Source organism: Mastigoproctus giganteus, chromosome 8, assembly GCF_048544385.1.
Source record: "Mastigoproctus giganteus isolate SK-2022 chromosome 8, ASM4854438v1, whole genome shotgun sequence".
Lineage (NCBI taxonomy): Eukaryota > Metazoa > Arthropoda > Arachnida > Uropygi > Thelyphonidae > Mastigoproctus > Mastigoproctus giganteus.
Window position 1 is genome coordinate 145,250,176 of NC_143582.1, and position 22,106 is coordinate 145,272,281.

At 40.9% G+C, this 22,106-nt stretch overlaps 2 protein-coding genes across 2 annotated transcripts in view; one reads left to right on the forward strand and one right to left on the reverse strand.

Moving 5' to 3' along the window:
- The window catches only part of LOC150081895 (uncharacterized), a 199,343-nt gene that overhangs the window by 76,480 nt on the left and 100,757 nt on the right, over window positions 1–22,106 (reverse strand). The gene's annotated exons all lie outside the window — the stretch shown is intronic.
- LOC150081896 (lymphocyte-specific helicase-like) overlaps window positions 4,421–22,106 on the forward strand; it is a 74,288-nt gene continuing 56,602 nt past the window's right edge. The window contains 1 exon segment of the mRNA XM_090379385.1: window positions 4,421–4,725. Coding sequence (XP_090235511.1) covers window positions 4,421–4,725 — 305 coding nt within the window.

Here is a 22,106-nt window from a genome sequence, read left to right on the forward strand (position 1 = left end):
TGGTTCTTCCCTGTTTATTCTTGGTCGTATCATCCGAGGGCGAGTGATCACGTTTCCCACTTTCGGCGCATCTATTCTCTCTGTTAGTAGCTTTGCCAGAGTTAAGATGTTTCTGGTTATGATGATATATTTCCAGGGTGTGATGTCCAGATTGGCAGACAAGACCGCTCTTGAAATGGTAAACGGTTTCCCGGTGATCTTGTTAATCCATCTCAGGAGCCAGTATTCTACTTCTAATTTCTCCGGCTGTTAAAATTAACCCTCTCTACTTGATCTTGCTTTTCGTGTGGAGTGTCTGCGTGGGTAGCACAGTGGTATCGTCACCGTCCTCCCCACACCAGGTGGAAAAGGCCCGGGTTCGAATCCCGTCGAGGACGCGAGGAACTTTAGTGGGCTTTTTTCACTCCCTGGCTGAGTTAGTCGGTCTCAGGCGTAGATAACAAGATTTTTTCCCTCAGAAACTGGGGTTTTTTCGTCCAGCAAAATAAGCAAATCGACCAGAGAACACACGCAATTTACAGACACGAATACGGGTTAATGTAATCATTTACGGGTAACCCTAATATAGTATTTTTTTTTTTTCGTGTGGAGTTTAGAACTAGACTTATAGAATTATTATTGATTCAGTTTGATTTATATTGATTGTGCAAATAATGACGTCTAATGACAGCTCCTCTTCATCCGGTGAGAATGAATCTGAAAATTTTCCTTCTCTTCCGCCTAAGGCGCCACGGAGGACTCCCCATCCTTCACATAAGAAAAAAAAGAATAAGAGCAAGAAGAAACTGAAGCTCCTTTTGTCCTGGTGGTTGTTAAATGCTAAATATTATTATATAAATTATTAAATTAGTCTTCTTATTATATTTGTACCTGCCAGTACACATTACCAAAGATTTCTGTCCTATACATTTTGTCTATACATAGTTTCTCTGGATCTATATTTAAATTATTAAAATAATTCACAGTATTTGCTGGGAAAATTCTCCCCAGAGAGTCCAGTTGAGTCAATTGGCTCTTGAGACTTGGTTCTTCCCTGTTTATTCTTGGTCGTATCATCCGAGGGCGAGTGATCACGTTTCCCACTTTCGGCGCATCTATTCTCTCTGTTAGTAGCTTTGCCAGAGTTAAGATGTTTCTGGTTATGATGATATATTTCCAGGGTGTGATGTCCAGATTGGCAGACAAGACCGCTCTTGAAATGGTAAACGGTTTCCCGGTGATCTTGTTAATCCATCTCAGGAGCCAGTATTCTACTTCTAATTTCTCCGGCTGTTAAAATTAACCCTCTCTACTTGATCTTGCTTTTCGTGTGGAGTGTCTGCGTGGGTAGCACAGTGGTATCGTCACCGTCCTCCCCACACCAGGTGGAAAAGGCCCGGGTTCGAATCCCGTCGAGGACGCGAGGAACTTTAGTGGGCTTTTTTCACTCCCTGGCTGAGTTAGTCGGTCTCAGGCGTAGATAACAAGATTTTTTCCCTCAGAAACTGGGGTTTTTTCGTCCAGCAAAACAGGCAAATCGACCAGAGAACACACGCAATTTACAGACACGAATACGGGTTAATGTAATCATTTACGGGTAACCCTAATATAGTATTTTTTTTTTTTCGTGTGGAGTTTAGAACTAGACTTATAGAATTATTATTGATTCAGTTTGATTTATATTGATTGTGCAAATAATGACGTCTAATGACAGCTCCTCTTCATCCGGTGAGAATGAATCTGAAAATTTTCCTTCTCTTCCGCCTAAGGCGCCACGGAGGACTCCCCATCCTTCACATAAGAAAAAAAAGAATAAGAGCAAGAAGAAACTGAAGCTCCTTTTGTCCTGGTGTGAGACTGCTGCTTCTGCAGATGAACAAGTTAAGCTAAATTCTTTAGAAGCAGTGGAAAGTCCTCCTGGACGCCCTGATGCTGACTCTCCTGGTATCAATCTTGATGCTTCCAAGGATACCCCTTCAGCTACTCCTGTTGCGGCATCTGTTTTGGACTGCACATTTGCTTCTGGCCTCAGTTCTTCCTCCAGGCTGGGGATTCCTTCCTATTCTGGAATTGCAGAAAATAAGAGTCTTGAGAATGCTCCACAGCGTTACCAAATCATCTCTAAGCTGCATAAAGAACTGATATCTTTTATTAATTGCAATGCAAACGGATTCACAGAAACAGCAGCGAACTACATCCATGACCTGTGGTCAAGTATGGAGATAATTGCGACGGAGCTGCTAATAGACAACGAGAAGCTACGCGCCGTCAACAATGAGCTACGATCCAGAGCGATCATCCTCGAAAAAGTCTTTGACACTTTCACTATAAACCCACCTACATCTTCATATATCCCAGATCCCACTCCATCATTTGCAGATGCTCTGAGGAAGAGCATCTCCCCACTTTCTTGTGGTTCCAACAAACTTTCCACATCCTCGGCTCCAAACAATCTTCAACTTGGTCCCAAAACCCAACCACCACAGAATGTCCTTCTCCTGAGAGCCAATGACACCAGCGAACTGAAAACTAGCCATGAGGTGAAGGAATTTGTATCTAAAACGCTCAAAAGCGATTTCAAGATGGTTAAAGTAAAATCCCTCAGAGCGATCAGATATCGCGGAGTCATCGTGGAAACCGCGTCCAAGCAAGATCTCAATACTATCACCTCCCCTGAGTCACTCTCTGCTGCTGGCGTCGCCACTTCTGCTCCAAAAAAGATCAGATCCTGCCATTATATTCTATGGCGTTCCTAAAAACTACGCAAATGAGGACTTCTTAGAGGACCTTTACTTTAAGAATCTCATTGATTTAGGGTTCTCATACGAGGAAATAAAGGAGGGCACTACGTTCCGGTTCAACACTAAATCAAACTCATCCTCGACTAATCATATGGTGATCATCTTTGTATCAAAGATTTATAAAGAAGTACTATCCCGTGAACGGGTGTTCCTTGGCTGTGGCTCCCATAAGTTTAAAGCATTTACGATAGTAACCAAATGCTTTCTTTGCCTAGGCTACCGGCACACCACACGACATTGCACTCGCAGCTCTCCAACCTGTAGTCACTGTGCCCGTAGTGGGCACGTCATTGCAGAGTGTCCACACAAACTGCATTAACTGTAAGAGGCGCAAGAGGGCTTCACAGCACTCGGTGAGAGATACAACCTGCCCTGGATACCAACGTGCCCTGGAAATGATACGGCTCAGAACTGCTGATGGAGAGTAAACCGAACAACTCTGCATTTCAGGTGAATCAGAATAAAACATCTCCTGATGATGTTCACTCTCATTCTTTCCCCAGCACTCCACAAAACCTTAAACTTAAAAGTTCTTCAAATCAATGGACATAGGTCGCGAATCGTTGCAGATGAGATTCGGCTGGCTGCAGAGCAAAACGCCGTGGATGCGATCTCTATCCAGGAGCCATATTTCTCGAAGGGTCAGTTTGGGCATATCTCCAAGATTATGGGCTATTCCATTTATGCTCTAGTGGTACAACCTGTGCCCCAAGACCCTAAAACATGCATCATTTTAAACAGAGATTTAGATGTTGTTGTTCATGGTCTCTGTAACAAACTGGCAACTTGTGTGCAAATCACATTCTCATCTGTCTCCTTCTATCTTCTGTCAATCTACTGTCCCCCTTTTGCAGACTTCAACGACTCATTAAACTTCTTAGAGTTTGCGCTTAACTTCCTTGGCTCTAGGAACATCCTGATTACTTCGGATGTCAATGCAAAGTCCCATTTCTGGTTCAGTGCTGTTTCTGACGCCCGAGGTCTTCTTCTTGAGGACTTTATTATAAGTCACAACCTAGCAGTCCATAATCGACCAGGCCAGCTCTCCACCTATTGCAGCTCAACTGGGGAGTCGAACATTGACGTTACACACACCAGCAGTGACTTAAATTCACGCATCAGTGACTGGGTAACAATTCCAGATTGGACACTCAGTGATCATAGAGCCATTGTGTTCCACATCTCTGTCGATGCGCCTATCAGCCGCAACTCACCTAGAACACCAGACTTCGTCCGATTCTGCACAAAAACTGTTGACTGGGACTCTTTTGATGCCTCCATCACTAATGACTTCCCATTAAACCCTCCAGACAGCTTCAGCTTAACTTCTGCAGAAATCTAGCCCAACTTATCCAACAATCTCTTATAAAAGCCTCCTATAAATCAGCAAAGAAAAAGACCATCCGCTCTAAAGTCCGCTCCTGGTGGTCCCAAGACCTTACTACTCTTCGCAAAACAGTTCACAGAGCTCGACGGTTATATCAGCGACACCGCAACTGTCCTGCTGACGACGTTATGCTATAAGATAATGCCTATATTGCAAAAAAAAAAATGCCTTCTGTAAAGCAATTGCAACGAGAAAAAGTGAAACCTGGACCATCTTTGTAAAAGAATCCAACAGCAAAAACCCATTGGGCCTCATGTACACGATAGCTCGGGAGATAACATTTACCTCTGATGTCCTTGGTACTGGTACCACTGAGATTCATGAAACCTCTGGCTGGACAGACTCTATCAAACAAATTCTTGATAACTTATTCCCTATGGATAATCCTTCTGAAGATGCTCCAGAGCATATGGCAAATCGGGAGGCAAATAACAAATACACCATTGAGGAACGTACCGAGCCATTTACTTTAGAGGAACTTACTTCGGTGGTCAAGACGATCAATGTGAAGAAGTGTCCGGGAATGGATATGGTTGAATATGTGTTCATTCTCCGGCTGTTAAAATTAAGACCTCTCTACTTGCTCTTGCTCTTCAATAAATGCCTCATGGAAGGCATCTTTCCCTCTGGAAGGTTTCTTTGCTCTGTCTTATCAAAATGCCAGATTAGCCTGCCTGAAATCCACGTGCCTACAGGCCAATTGCGCTGCTTGCTAATCTAGGGAAGATCTTGGAGCGGCTTATGGCTCTTCGACCAACAGCTCTGTTTCAACAACGAAATCTCTTTTTACCTGTCAATATGGCTTCACCCCAGGTCATTCTTGCGAGGAGGCCTTGCCTGATTTTGTCTGGCACATTGTAAATTCTAAATCTAAATTTGAACTAGCTATTATGATCGACTTCGAGGGCGCCTTCGACACTGTCTGGTGGGACGGCGCCCTTGAACGTCTCCGGTCTGCCAGATGCTCCTTTCATATGTACAAATTATTTCAAAGCTATTTCTCTGACCGCTCAATAATTGTCAAGTCAAAATTCCTCCAAGTCTCTAGAAAGGTTTTTCGAGGGTGCCCCCAAGATTCAGTCCTGGGGCCCCTTATCTGGAACATTGTGCTTCAAGACTGGCTGGGCCGCTTCTCTCTCCAGAATTGCAAAATTTTTGCTTTCGCCGATGACCTGACAATTGTGGTCTCAGGCAGTTGTGGTCGTGCAGTGTTGGAGGTGAATGAAAACCGGATTCTAACTCTGTGTGTGTGTGTGTGTGTGTGTGTGTGTGTGTGTGTGTGTGTGTGTGTGTGTGTGTGTGTGTGTGTGTGTGTGTGTGTGTGTGTGTGCGTGCGTGCGTGCGTGCGTGCGTGCGTCCGTGCGTGCGCGCGTGCGCGCCAAAGAAACTAAGGCTACGAGACGACAGCATATTGTGTCTGTAAACTGCGTGTATTCTGTTGTCGATTTTCCTGTTTGGCTGGAAGAAAAACTAGAATATCTGGTAGATAAAATCACGCAACCTTCGACTGAAACCGAATAACTCAGCTAAGCTGTGACAAAAAATCCTCGCGTAATTGATGGGATTCAAAGAAGAGCATTCAATATGGCCCACTAGTACCATTATTAGACTCTTTTATGAATCGTCGGTATCCAGTAGGACGTAAATCAAATCAATCACTAATCTGAGAATAATGTACGGTAAAGGAATCATATCCCTGTTTCCTTTAAGAACAGTTCGCTCCACGCCGTTTATATAATCATCATCCTCTCCATACCGGGCGGAAAAGGCCTGAATTCAAATTCCGTCAGACGCAATGACTTTTTACGAGCCTTTTTCACAATGTGACTGAGTTAATCGATCTCGGCAGAGGTTAGAATGGTTTTTCTCCGGAAACTCGGGTTTTTCGTCCAACAAACAGGCAAATCGTCTAAAAAACACATGCAATTTACAGATAATAATGAATGGCGCAATACTGTCTAAGTCGCTGATGCGCCTTTAACCCAAAAACAACATAACCCTGAAATCCACTCGAATAACTCTGCAGCACAAACAATCATCACCAAATTTCCAGCAGGAGACAGTCTCGATCCTCAATAGATTTAATAACTGTGCAATGCAGACAAGAGTCCTTGAAGTTCGAACAACAATCCTCAACGATCCCCACTTTGAGACATCGCTCATCCTTATAAGTATAACTACTATATACTAACTGGCCACAATAATAAGGCCCTCTTATACACTGCTCGCCACGAAATTAAAAGTTTACATGGAACAGCTGGAAAACGCCCACAGCATTAGAAAAAAAACTGAGACCCTGAAACGAGTACTCCTTGCAGGATATCTCAATTTGTTACGTATTTCGGAGACATGGCTACAACTGCAGCAGTACACATGTGCTATTGCCAGTCCAGCAAAATAGGGGGTCGCCTACACCTCCAGGCATTTTTACAGGTTACCTAGGTAAATGCTCATTTTCCAGATATCAGTATCATTCCAGACTTCAAGATTCTTGCAGTCAAACTCAAAGCCCAACTCTACAAATAATTGTCATTTATCCTCCCCCAACGCCGAACTACGATATCATTACAGTAATGGTAAACTGGATCCACAACCGATTACAGCTACACACCGCCAAAGTCTCATCTGCGTCGATTCTAACGTTCCGCCCCAGCTCAGCTACATTATGGTCTTCATTAGCAGACAGCTAAGCATCACTGGCCTCCAACTACAATTACAGACCTACAGGAAGCTATAGTTAAGCAGAACGATGTGCCAAGCTGGCTTCAGGCTGCAACTCTCGTTCCTTGGTTCGTCCTCGGAAATTATCGGCCTGAAATTGCCGTAAACATCTTAACTGGTTGAATAAATCATATAGTATGCGGCTACCCAGATTACCATTCGCCCTATACTAAGGTCTGGTGAACCATTGACTTAAACATGTTTCCACCTCAAGCAAACAGTTGTACTATGTGCGGCTATGTGCAGGTAGCATAGTGGTTATAATCACCGTCCCACCCACACGGGGTGGAAAAGGCCCGGGTTCGAATCCCAACAAGAACTTTCGTGTTTTTTTTTTTTTTTTTTTTTTTCACTCTGTGGCCGGGTAAGTCGGTCTCAGGTGTGGATAGTAAGGTTCCCCTCCCGTGGAAACTCGGGTTTTTCATCCAGAAAAGCAGGCAAATCAACCAGAGAGCACACGCAATTTATGGACATAATACACATGAACAGACAAGACAGCTCGTGAGTGGCCTTAACAGGACAGTCAGTACCATGAGTAGGGTCCTCCCACATCGGTTGGAAAAGACGATGGTCCTGTGGATCATGCTAGAAACGTTTTGAGTTTTTTTTCACTCTGTGGTTGAGTTAAAAAAAATATATTATATTAGGATTACCCATAATTGAATACATTAACCCGTATTTGTGTCTGTAAATTGCGTGTGTTCTCTGGTCGATTTGCCTGTTTTGCTGGACGAAAAAACCCGTTTATGGGGGGGGGGGGGACTTTGCTATCTACGCCTGAGACCGACTAACTCAACCACGGAGTGAAAAAAAGCCCACTAAAGTTCCTCGCGTCATCGACGGGATTTGAATCCGGGCCTTTTCCACCCGGTGTGGGGAGGCCGGTAACGATACTACTGTGTTACCCGCGCAGACTCTGTGGTTGAGTTATTATTATTATTATTTTAGGGTTGCCCGTAATTAAATACATTAATCCGTATTTGTGTCTGTAAATTGCATATGTTCTATGGTTGATTTGCCTGTTTTGCTGGACGAAAAAAATCCCAGTTACTGGGGAGAAAAACCTTGCTATCTACGCCTGAGACCAACTAACTCAGCCACGGAATGAAAAAAGCCCATTAAAGTTCCTCGCATCATCGACGGGATTCGAACCCAGGCCTGTTCCACCCGGTGTGGGGAGGACGGTGACGATACCACTGTGCTACCCGCGCAGACTCTGTCGTTGAGTTAGTCTGTCTCAGGCAGAAATATCAGGAGTTTTCTCTCACGGAAACGAGTTTTTTGTCCAGCAAAACAGTAAACTGACGGAAGCCACACACGGTTTATGGACATAATACACATAGGTCGATAAGATTGTTTTCAAGTAACCCTAATGTGAGTTTTTTACTTTTTTTTTTTTTGTATCATGTGTGGATCTTCGCAGTATCACAGTGTTTATAATTACCATCCTGTAGTTACAGAGCTTAGAGGGGCTTAGAGGGGAACAGGTATCCTGTGTGTTATCAGACACTCAGCCTAAAACACTGATGGATCCAATATCTCTCTATTACAGAAGATTTAGGAGAAGTCCGATTGGCCTGCCTCCCTAAAATCCACTCATGCACACCTTCTCGATGGTAAGCCCTGTTACGTCACTTAGGTGGCAACGAACGTGTAGAGTGGTTCTCTTCCAGACGCCTGGTCAGCGTGAAGAGGAAAAGACCAAACCCTCCAGCAATGAGAGCACAACAATACAAATGGCCCTCAGTCCCCAGCAGCTTTCACTCTCCCTCTTACGGCAGCGAGAGGATCAGAGTGGAAGCAGAGGGTGCTAAGAATCTCTGGGTACGACCAGGCTGCCATGCACGGAAATTGAACTTGGCCTGTTATAACGTACGATCACTCATCGGTGAAGACAGGATATTAGAGCTGGAAAAGGAATTAGAAAATGTGAATTGGAATATCATCGGTTTGGCTGAAACAAGAAGAAGAAATGAATCACTTATAAGTTTATCAAGTGGAAATCTGTTGTACACCAATGGACACAGTGAAAGGAGTGAAGGTGGAGTTGGGTTTCTGGTCCATAAAGATTTTAAAAACAACATTTTGGAATTCAAAAGTACATCACCAAGGGTGTCAAGACTAATACTCAAGATTTCTAAGAGGTACAAGCTAAAGATTATAATGATTTATGCACCAACATCGAGCCATGATGATGAAGAGGTTGAAGAAATGTACACTGAATTTGAGAGTCTTCTAGATGAGCAGAAAACCCACTACACTATTATTATGGGGGACTTCAATGCTAAGGTTGGAAAAAGGCAAAACAGCGCAGAAAGAGGAACTATAGGAAATTTTGGAATTGGTGAAAGAAATAAAAGAGGTGAAAGACTTGTGGAATTTGCAGAATCTCAAGGAATGTCAGTAATGAACACTTTTTTCAAGAAAAGGGTGAACAGAAAGTGGACATGGAAGAGTCCAAATGGATTAACAACTAATGAAATCGACTTCATCCTCACTAACAGAAGATATATTGTGAATGATGTTACCGTCCTGAATAAGGTAAATGTTGGAAGTGATCACAGAATGGTAAGATGTACACTTGATATAGATGTAGGAAAGGAAAGGAAAAAACTGACCCGAGTAAATAATACAAAGGTCTTTGAAATAGCAGAGGAGGAGAAAAAGCAGTATGTACTGGAACTTAAGAACAAGTTTGAGCTTCTGCAGACTGCTCAGGACCAAGATATCGACGAGGAATATTACAACTTTCTGAAAGTGATAAAGCCCAAGAAACCTATAGGGAAACAGAAATCCAAAGAAGAAAAAATTAGCCAAGAAACACTTGTCATGATGAACCAAAGACGACAAATGAAGAGCAAGAAAAACACTGACAGGGAGAAAATTGAGTATACTGAGTTATGCAAAGCCATTAGAAAGAGACTCAGAGAGGACATAAGAAGATTTAACACAAGAAAAGTAGAACAAGCATTAAGGGAAAACAAAGGATTTAAATCAGCAGCCATAAGCAGTAATACAGCAAGACAAATGATACTGAAACTGAAGAATAGCGATGGTGTACTTATAAACAGCAGAGAAGGCATAATTCAAATAGCAGAAGACTACTATAGAGAATTATACAAGGAGCGAGGGAATGATACCAGCAGTGGGGAAGATGGATTGCAAAGTAGCAACACATACGACATACCCGATATTCTTCCTGATGAGGTAGAACATGCATTGAAGAAAATGAAGAATCGGAAAGCCCCGGGGGAAGATGAAGTTACTGTAGAGTTGTTAAAATTGGGAGGAAGAGACATAACACAAAAACTGGCAAGGCTCTTCACAAAGTGCATTAGAAAAGGTGTGATGCCTAAGCAGTGGAATAATGCAATCATAGTTTTGCTGCATAAGAAAGGAGATAAATCAAAAATTGGAAATTATAGACCAATTAGCTTGTTATCCCATATCTACAAGTTGTTCACAAGGGTCATTACTAACAGATTAGAAAGAATACTTGATGAGAATCAACCGAAAGAGCAAGCTGGCTTTAGGACAGGATTCTCAACTATGGATCACCTTCACGTAATATCACAGCTAATGGAGAAAGCAAATGAATATAAAACACCATTATGCCTGGCATTTGTGGATTATGAAAAGGCATTTGACTCCATACAGCATAAGGCAATGTTTCGGGCACTGGAAAGACAAGGCATAGATACTCCATATATTATGATTTTGAAGAAAATATATGAGAGTGCTACATCCTTTATTAGACTAGACAAAGACAGTAGCAAATTTAAAATCGAGAAAGGAGTTCGACAAGGAGACACAATATCTCCGAAGCTGTTTACTGCTGCCCTTGAGCAAGCTTTCAGAAGATTAGACTGGTCGCAGAAAGGAGTCAATGTGAACGGAGAGTACCTAAACCATTTACGATTTGCAGATGACATTGTGGTCATAAGCCATGATCCCAAAGAATTAGAGGAAAATCTTAATCAGTTATGCACAGTTAGTAAGGATTTTGGACTAAAGATGAATATGTCTAAAACAAAAGTAATGATGAACAAGTATGCCACGGAAAGGGAAATAATGATTGAAGGAGCAGTAATTGAAAAGGTGGAGTCATATACTTATCTGGGACAAGTTATTAGCTGTAATAATGATAAATGGCTGGAAGTCAAGAGAAGAATAAATTTTGGATGGATAGCATTCAGGAAATATAGTCACATACTGAAGAGCAATATCCCAGTTTGTCTGAAACGTAAAATAATGAATCAATGTATACTCCCCACCATGACTTATGGAAGTGAAACTTGGGCACTCACCAAAAGAATGGAAGAGAAGCTAAGAACTACACAGCGAAGAATGGAACGAATTATATTGGGAATCAGACTGTTAGATAAGAAGAGAAACACATGGATTAGGCAGCAAACTCAAATAAAGGACATTCTTATCAAAACTAAAGAACTAAAATGGTCTTGGGCAGGACACATAGCTCGAAGACATGATGACAGATGGACTAAGAAAATAACAGAATGGTACCCAAGAGGAGCTAGAAGAAAACCTGGAAGACAAAGGCGGAGATGGATAGATGAAATTCATGAGTTTTTGAGTAGTAAATGGATGGCCAGTGCTCAAAACAGAAGGAACTGGAAAGTTGCTGGAGAGGCCTTCATCCTGCAGTGGATTGAAAATGGCTGATGATGATGATGAGTTACAGAGCAGGAAAGGCCTGGGTTCGAATCATGTCAATGGCAGCAACTTTTATGGGCTTTTTTGCACTCCATGGGTGAATTAGTCCATGTCAAGTAAGGATAGCAACGTTTTTCGCCCGGAAACTTGGGTTTTCAAGTTCAGCAAAACAAGCGAACCAACCAAAAAAAAAAAAAAAAAAAAACTCGCAAATTATGAACATAATACACATGGGTAGATGAGGTTATTCTCGGATGATCCTAATATGTCATTTTTTTTTTTTTTTTGTAAAATGTGTGAAAGCAGTCTCAAAAGACAGAATAATGCCATGTTCACTTATTTAATGGTTCGTATTCACTTCAACAGGCTTAAATCTTATTTCTAGAGCCGTAAAAACCGACATACATAAGAAAAACAGCGTTTGGAAAACTCCAGTAACAACAAAAGACAAAGGATTTCCACAAAATTTGTATCCGTAAAGGCTCACTGGAATAAATAAAATGGTCTGCCAAGACAATAGTATCAAGAAACTTCAGTCCCTCTTACCCCCAATAGAAGCTAATGTGGACCTTGTTCCGCTGTCAACCATCACCATCATGCCGCGGCAAGTTATCGCCACCGTAAATGCTATTCTAGTCTCTCAACATCAGGTGTAGATGGAGTTCCACAATTTATGATTAAATGCCTTCATCCTAGAGCTGCTATGCACCATTTTCAATAATGTTTTAAAGAGTCATTTTCCCATCTCAAATGTCTATTACTGAAAAGCACTATCGTCCCATATCGAATGTCACTTGCATCCTGAAGTTCAGGAAAAGATCTTACTGCCTATCCTTACAAAGCAAACCTTGCCAGACAACCCTCTCAAGTCTATTACGATTTTCCCCCCGTTCTACAGTTATTAACGATATGTCAATCACACAAAAATATATATAAAAATTGAAAAAAAAAAAATTGCAATGAAGCTGAAAGGGATACGACATCGAAAGACATTAGTTCATATCAGGGGTATTGATGAAGCGTTATGCTGAGTATTCTAAGATGCTGATAATAGATTTCAACTTATTTCCAATAACTACTTCGGCAAGCAATCTGTAACTGCTCCAGCCCTGAAATTGGCATGAACTGTTCAAGGTTTAGAGACATCATTCCTCAAACTGTGTGCGATGTTATTTCTTTGTTTCTTGGTGTCATAAGAACTGTGATAACTGAGCATATCTGGCAACCCTGTATGAAATTCCCTTACACCCTGTGAAGACGGGAATGTGATGGATGATGACCTATCTTTTTCAAGAAACCATAACCTCTCTGCGGTTCATTGACACAGTCCATGAATTCCTGGGACACTTCACTAAGAAGGAGGAAGTTATTAAAGGGGTTTTTTTAGCAAGGGAGCGTGCTTCACGTGCGTCTACGGCCAAGCAATTTCACTTTTGTAGGGGATCACATAATTCCAAAAGTAATGTAATGATTACTTTTGAAATTATGCTCGCTATATCGATTTTTATTGCATTTCTTTTTTGTGGAGCTATATCAGAAACAATACAATAGTTCACCCACTCTGGAAGAATTGCAAAGCGACATATTCAACATCATTTCCCAACAGGTTACAAACAGTTTTAAGAACGAGCATTGCTGTTACGATCACAGATGACAATTTTCAATATACAGTATTTGGGAAAAAATAAGTAGAATCAAAAAAGTAAAGAATGCACTTGTGAATTTTCATGTTTGTAGTATTCTTTTACACTAAACGTTTTCATGGGTTTTTATTTAAAACAATTACCCTTTAAATTCATTGCAAATTTTAAAATATATATTAAAATAAAACCTAGGGAAATCATTCAACATCTTGCCTGTGGCACCGGATACGGCTAAACTTACTACAGGGTCGGGGGGAGCCGTGCGTTTGGTTTTGCTATTTATAATTTTTCCGAAAATTGAATTGGGATTCTAAAAATAATAAGTCACAAAAATCATAGGCTAATCATTTTCTTTTGTAACTAATTTTTCTCAATGTATAGTCAACTTTCGGATTACTTTCATCGGAAAGCGTGAGCGTAACGTTACTCTCACTCGTTCAAATAAATGTAATACGTTGCGCCAAAAGATTCCTGACAACAACAACATCTTTGTTGCTGTTTAGGAAGGTGTGGTGTATCGAATGTTATTATCCCACACTTGGAATAAAATGACACAGAACTTCTAGAGAGGGTTCAAAAAGAAGGGCAACCAGATTGATAAGGTGCACCAATCGTTGCAAAACTTGCCAACAAGACAACTTAAGGGAGAGCCTGACTGAGATGTAAAAAGAGTATGAAAGGCACGAAAGAAATTTTACAATGATTGAGAAAGGTATATTTTCGTTGAGAAGAGAGACATGAATTAGGGTATAAAAACGTAAAAAGGTTGGAGAGTAATATAAGGCTAGATCTCATGAATTTTACCTTTGAACATGAATAAAACGAATGAGGAGAGGAAGGAGTTGTAGATCATTACAATAAGTTACCTCCCAAGGTAGCTGAGGCGGAAGTGGATGGGCACTTTTGACGATAGGAAAAGTATAAGTGATTAGGAGTTGATTTATTTTATTTTTCAGCAGAAGCATCATTTGGCCATTCTAGCACTAATGAAACTCGTCCTCATTTAAATTTCTGAATGATAATTTTCAAGTGAGGTTAACTGAAGCAATTTCTTATGCTTAAAAACATGACGTAACAAGGGTATTTCTGCATAAAAGCCAATGTTCCCAAAGAAAAGTTTGCCAGCATCTATTTATAAATAACGACGTGTCATATAACCCTCATCGCAAGAACCTTTCTCCGCGCATTGCATGTGAACGCTCTCCTAATGAGTTTGCCTTTCTGTCTACGTCTTTACATCCTTTCAGGACATTAACACAAATAAATAGCAGAAGTCAATTATTCGTCATGATCTTGTCAGAAACATCAATCACACGAACTCAATAACGTAATACAGTAGGTGTAAAAAGTAAAATAAAATTGCTGCTGCAAGTTGTTTCCTCCGTAAGATGTGGCTGTCGCGGGATATAAACGGAAAATTTATTTTATTTTATATATTAAAAGTTAAACTATAGGACTTTCAAACTTTTTGCAAACTAATGGTATGATATACGAGTGAAATCATGTTATGATTTCTCAGGCAGAGAGAGCAATAAAAGAAATCAAGGGATAACAATAAAAAATATCCTAATGTCCTCAAAACTTATGTCAAAAAGTTTTTTTTTTTTTTTTTTTTTTGTAAAAGCCTCAGACACAATAGCTATTAGAAACTATAGTACTTCGTACAGTGCATGGGTTGAAAGTTGAGAAGATGAAATAAGATACTTGTTAACATTAGACTCTAATTTCTGTAGATTATAATTTTCAGGAAAACGTATGAAGGGAGGTTGTTCTAGAAAATGGAAGTTGAAGGAATAAATGAGGAAGAAGAAAAGTTGGTTCTGTGAGTTTGAGGCAGGGCAGTAAATGGATCTTAACTGGTTTGGAAAAGAGAGGGGGAAATTATAGAATCCAATTCTGAAGAACAGTGCCCATGGAAGTAACTACAGAAAGTCTACTAGACAGAGAGCGGAAAGACTTTGTAAGAGAGGGATCATTAATTAACATAAGTGCCCTCTGCTGAATGGAGTTTAGAACCTTGAGAGAGGTTATGGGAAGAACTGCCCCAGATGTGGCAACAATATTCCATGGTAGAGCGGATTTTTTGTGAATAGCTGTTAAGAACAAAAGAAAGACCGAGGGCGAAAAAGAAAACCTAGTTTTCTAGATGCATAGGATGCAACATTTGTGATGTACTTATGCTAAAAAAAATTACAAACCGGGGTAATCCCCAATATAGACATATGATCCTCTCATCTGAGAAATCTGAGTGTCATCGAAGATAAGCATAGGAGCAGAAGAATCCTTTTTGTGAGATATAAGACAGGACTGAGTTTTAGAAGGATTGAAATTAACTAATTTATCTTTACTCCACTGGAGAATTATCTGGAGATCAACAGTTAAGAAATTTGTAGTGGATACTAAATGAGTTGAACCTGTTTGAGCAGAGCAAGGTCTCTCAAACTTAAAAGTGGAAGGCAATGTGCCATCATCAGCAAAAATATGGATAGGATTTCCAGTAAATAGAAGAAGGTCATTAATATACAAGGTGAAAAGAGTGGGAGAAAGAAGTGGACCTTGGGGAACACCAGCATTAGTGGAGAAGTTAGACGACAGAGAATCATCTACCACCACCTTCAGTGAGAGGTAAGAAAGAAAACTGGATACTCAATTACAACAAACAGTTGGCTATCCATAAGATAGAAGCTTCATTTGAAGTTCTTTTAATGCCAAATTGTGCCAATTAGGTTAACAAAGTAATAGTAGGTGTATATGTGGATTGGAGGAGACCTGGATCATGTCTTAATAGAATGTCATCATTATATTAATATAAGAATGCAACTGATTAATTTGTCCCTCTGAGTAACGAAATGCGTTTTGAAGTATTATTATCCAGTAGCACAAATATTATTTTACAACATACCTCTTAATTCTTTTAAAATTTATTGAGTTATTTTACATTTTTTTTTTTTTTTTTACCATCTACACTCTACAGATATGGCACACCCACTTGTATATGGGGAAACGTGCACGAGCACAGGCAGTGGCAGAAAGAAGTTTAACCCAGGCTTGGGCAACCGAAATACGTGGTAAACAAGTATTCTCTGGTAGCATCCTCTGGTAAACCTCTTGTGGATGCTAAGTCAAGAGATTTTTTTTTTTTTTTTTTTTTCATCACAGAATTATTGGGTGAAGATGTCTGGGAGCCACAAAAAAAAAAAAAAAAAAAAAAAAAGGGTAAACAAAAATGAATGAATAAATATACATACATGAAGTCTCATCTTTTGTGAATGGATGAATAGGGTTGCAGGCAAATTCTTTACTATTTCACGTGCCATCCTCCATGAAAATTTTAACACGATATTACGGAAGTGGCAAGTATTTACTGAAACGTTCTTCTCATTGGTAGGTCATCACAAAGTGGATAGGATATCTTTCAACTTGTTGCCATCCCATACTATGTATGTCGGCACAGCGGGTAAAATCTTTCTCTAGCAAGCAACCTCCGTTGTTTTGCACCCCGTGAAAGAATATTTCCATCCTCTGAGATGTTTAATATCTTGGAAATTGATGCTGAAAACTTTAGCAACAATTCATATAGGGAAAGGCAACTGTCCAAGACTTTCCCTTCATTAGAAATCTTCAAATTCAGCATGCCTTGTCGTTGGCTCATAAGGGTACTTGCACTGTTATAATTGTTAGCATATCATCATTCCCAACTGCATGAGGTACTAACAAAGCTGGCGTTATCTGTGGCGTTTCCAAACATTCCAGTTCAACCTGGGCGCTTCGTTGAGTAGATGCCATGCTCACTTGCTGCTGCAGGCAAACCCTGTGTATTCGTGTAAATTGACGTATGGAAAATTCCTCCATTGCAAAAATACATCTGAAGTTATTTAAAAAAAAAAAAAAAAATTATTTCAGGATGTCAGTTTATGTCGTATAATTTATCTGAAAATTATTGTATATCTTGTGTATTGCATTGTTATCTATTATAATGTACATTCTTTAGCTGTTCATCGTTTTATTGTGTAAATTACGGTTATTCTACAAACAATTTGCTGTTTTGATGGATGAAAATCCAGAACTCCTATGATACCGACTAACTTGGACATACTTGTGTTGGTGCTGCTGCGGCGTGGTGAAGCACAACACGAAATAAAACATACAAAAAAAGAATAAATAAAATGTTATATTGATTCAGTTACTGAGCTACCTCTATATTTTCCTACGAGTCACATCGATAGACAGTTTCCATGGGGAGGACAGGTGAGATGTTTCGTGTTCTGAGACACATCGAACGATGTCACTGCTTGGTACTTGTAAATAATATATTTTTCGATGAGAAAGAATTAAAAAGAAATTTCTTAAGAGCGATATTAATATGTACATATGAAGTATGATCTACACCCACCTGTACAGATTCAAACATGTTTGCTTCTCAAAACCAATTTGCAAGTTCTTGGAGGTGTATTTCTTCTTTTTTTTTTTTTTTTTTTACTTTTTTTTTACTTCCAAGCTTTTTCTTTCTTTTTTATCCCCCTACATGCCAAGAAGTAGCAGAAGAAATATTGGAAACTTTTTTTAAAAAAGTAATAAAACCTTATTTAACTTATTATTATTTTTTTACATATAAATTTACGAATACCGGTAAAGACATGTAATATTTTGTATTTTGAAATGAAGATTTACTTTTAATGAGTACAAACTTTTGTTCAAATATTCAAATATATACGGTATGTGAATCATTATCATGGCTGTAAGAGTAGTTCATGGGACCTTGTCAATGATATATAGGAATTTTGCTAGCAGGTATAAGGAGGTGATTAGCCCCTTGTATAAAGCAATGGTCAGGCCACACATTGAGTACTGCGTACCGGTCTGGAAGCCTCATTTTAGGAAGGATGTAGAGTTGCTACAACGAGTACAGAGAAGGGCAACAAGACCGGTGAGGGATAAAAATGGGTGCTCTTACGAAGAAAGGCTTAAGTTCTACAAATTGCAGCGTCTGTAGATTATGCACCTGCAAGGTGATCTGACTGAGGTGTATAAAGCCTTGAATGGATTGAACAGGCTCAATGCTGATGGGATTCTTCTTTTTGCTCAGATTACAAACCTGAGAGGCTATAAACTGGAATTCAGGAAAGACAGTTGTTGAACAGATGTGCGGAAATTTGCCTTTAGCCTGCGAGTAGTTGATTGCTCGAACAAACTTCCATCTGTCGTGGAAGTTGACAGCTTAAATAAATTCAAGGAAGTGGACAAACTTTTGGAGCCAATGGATGGGTGAAATAGGAAGGGTTTTTTTTTTTTTTTGGCTGATGCTAACGCTAATTAATGTACGCGTATTACACTGAAAAAGGACCACCGGCCCTAATGAGAGCAAACGGACAGCACCACAAAAATAAAGTTTCGGCTGAGCGAACGCAGTCAATTTGTACAGCTGGCAAGCAGTGTCGAGGGCAATAAACATTGGAGAAAGCTGAGATATGACAAATTTTAAAGGAGGCATGATTGTTGGTTCAAGGTAGTGAGATCTCTCCACCTCTGATACAGTGGGCTGTTCCCTGCCTACCGTCGTGTGAGTGCAACAGGAGTGACAGAGAAGGAATAAAACAACCGCTGGGTCAAAACCTGCGGTGAGAAACCGATAGCGGATGAACGTAGTGTGAGAAGGTTGCAGCAGCTCATGCGAGCCTAGGAGGTTAGTCAAGGCGGAGACATAACTAGTCGCAAGGTATTTTCTTTTAATTTATTTATTGCGTATACAAAAAAAAAAAACAAATTATGATATTAGGGTCCCCTGTAAATGATTAAATCTACCCATATTTATTTTGTCTGTAAATTGCGTGTGTTCTCTGGTCGATTTGCCTGTTTGCTGGACGAAAAAACCCGTTTCTGAGGGGGAACCCTTGCTATCTACGCCTGAGACCGACTAACTCAGCCACGAAGTGAAAAAAGTCCACTAAAGTTCCTCGCGTCATCGACGGGATTCGAACCCGGGCCTTTTCCACCCTGTGTGGGGAGGACGGTGACGATACCACTGTGCTACCAGCGCAGACTTTATTGTGTAATACATCCACGAGGAAACTATGGCAGCTCCACTGTTTGCACTATGTCCCCGTGCTCGACTATAACATGTTTTTTTTTTTTTTTTTTGGACCCCCCATGATCCTCTGGCATAGCCCACCGCGGAGTCTTAGGCGACTCCGCGGTGGGCTATGCCAGAGGATCATCGCCTCCCCATTACTGCCTGGCCTATCTCCACGTGGTGAGTGACGGGCAACGTGGGATCCCAATAAGGGCCCAGCGACTAAAAGGCCGGAAGAACACAACCCTACACTTAAACATTCTGGCCTTTACGGTGAACTGTATGCATCGGAGAGTTAAGAAGAAGAGTTGGGGGTGACCCCGGTGCCGCTTTACACTGAACACTATGTGTATTTCAAGCATATTCCATACAGACAAGGGCAATCAGTCAAATAGTGTTAGCGTTTCGTTGTGCAATGTTGGATTATGGTCGCAAGGTGCAACGATCTCTTCAGAGCACTTTTTCAGAAGGAAGTACTGAAACAGTTCAACGTACTCTCCATAGAATGTGGAAAAATACAGACAGCCGATTCAGCGTCCCTTCGGATCGCCCATCACAAACATTCGTGTCTCACCTGATAACGCGAACACTGCGTATAAGGTGTGATGGTCGGATGAATTGGGTTTCGTATTCATAGAGCCGTGCCGAGGGTGAGGCGAACGATGCTCTTGCCTCAGATTAAAAGCTGAAGGGGGGGGGGGCAAAAGAAAGATTAAATAACTGCCAACGTTTTCGGTTTTTATGTTTTGATTATTCCAATCCGTTTATCTTGCTTTTGCAAGATGAAATCTTTTTCCCGTCACTGTACAGATACCGAGCTCTGCGCGCCAGCGCTATCTCAGGTGTCACCAAGGTTGTCGCCCACTGGTTGTCATTTTTATAACCTCAATTTTAATTTTTTTATTAAAACGTGTACCAGAAATGTATTTTAAATAAGTAATATTTTTTAATTAATTTTTTTATATATATTTTAGGGAAGGGTGCAATTTTTCATTCTTGCCTCAGGTAATAAATTGGCTTGGCACGGCCCACACCGACGGAAAGTCACATGCATGGCAAGGATGAAAGGCGATGCACTCCACATGCATGGTGTGTAAAGTGTAAAATGTATTTTGTGTCTAACGGCACCAGGGGTTTTTCCCATCTCCGCGTTGCTTTTATTGTCGGTGTGAGACAGTTGACTGCAAAGGCCAGAGATTTAAAAGTGTGTGAATATTGTATATGTGTAGTATTGTGTATCGTTCTTCTGGCCATTTAGCCGCTATACTCCTGCCGGAGCCCAACGTTGCCCACACTTGGCCCCGTGCAGGTAGACTAAGTACCCAGTAATTTCTCATTAACTCTGGCAGGCCCTGTCACCTAGTTTCCTGAAATTTCAGTGGCAAGGGCCTATATAAAAAAAAAAAAAAACGTTCAGATCGCCAAGTGGCGTTTCGCAGCATAGTTGTGTGGACGAGCACCCAGAATCATCTGTCCAGGTGACTGATGCTTCTGGGTAGCCAAGTGGCCAGAACATAACAACAGAACACACACATAATACACACCAACCTACGTCACACACATCTGGCCCATTTGTAGTGATACTGTTCTTCACAGAGATACGACGCGGAATTGAACTAACGTTCTAGGAGCCGCCCCTTACAAAAACACATGTTCACTCCGTGGCTGAGTTAGTCGGTCTCGGGCGTAGATAGCAAGGTTTTTTCCCCAGAAACTGGGGATTTTTCGTCCAGCAAAACAGGAAAATCGACCAGAGAATAAACGCAATTTACAGACAAAAAAAATATATATGGGTAAATGTAATCATTTACGGGTGACCCTAATATCGTAATTTTTTTTATTTTATTATTATTTTTTTTATGTACCTGACGCATGCAGCCCCCTTTATGATAACATCTTTGTCCCAATCCTGACATACGCGGCTGGATCTTGGGGAGGAAGAGTTGAAAACTCTCATGTCCGGCGGATCTTTCTCTCTGCCCAGGGGTTTGCTCTTCTTGAGTTTACCTGTGCATGTAAGACAATATCTACCGATGCACTTTGCGTATTAGCCGGTAAATTCCCAGCATATCTGCTGGTGGCGAAAGCATATCTGAGGTACTGCCTGAAGAGGGAGCCCCGACTGGCGTTTGGCGTCCGGTCGTGTGCGGTTGGGCCGGCAGATGTGGCCTTAAATTTAACAACAGAGCGGAGGAGGATAACTGATGAGCATAAGGTCATTTGGCAGAACCAATGGACCACCTCTGAAAAAGGGCGACAACTGCACGCTTTTATACCCTGTGTTCTCACCGTGGGCCGGCGAAGGCCTTGGCCCCAGTTTGGCTTGGTTGTCTGCTGTGTCCTGATCTAACATGGCTTGAAGTCATTAGTTGGGACTGGCATCCTCAGACCTATATGCTCATTTGGGTAACCAAAGACTGGCCTTCACATCATGCTAAACTGTCCTAATTACTCAGACCACCGAGCGGGGCTGAAGCGAGTGACGCTCACTCTCACTCAGACCACTCTGGGGGTTATGTCTGAATAAAGACTATTTTGGTAAATTATTTGAATTTGTCAAAGACGCATTTAGGCGTCGATGACGTTTTTTGCTAGATAGAGCGACCTACCTCCTGGCGGTGGGGACGATAACTCGTGATGGGGGCGGAGACGCCGTCTCCGTTGCGAGTCTAAAGGTCGTTCTGTCTTAATTTTATTATTATTATTATCTTTATTTCTCCTAGGAGACACCCGGTTACAGCCATTGACTAGAGGGTCATATTCTGTTATGCAACAGAGAATAATATTATATACAATTTTACATTATATGTAACACTCGTTACTAAATTATA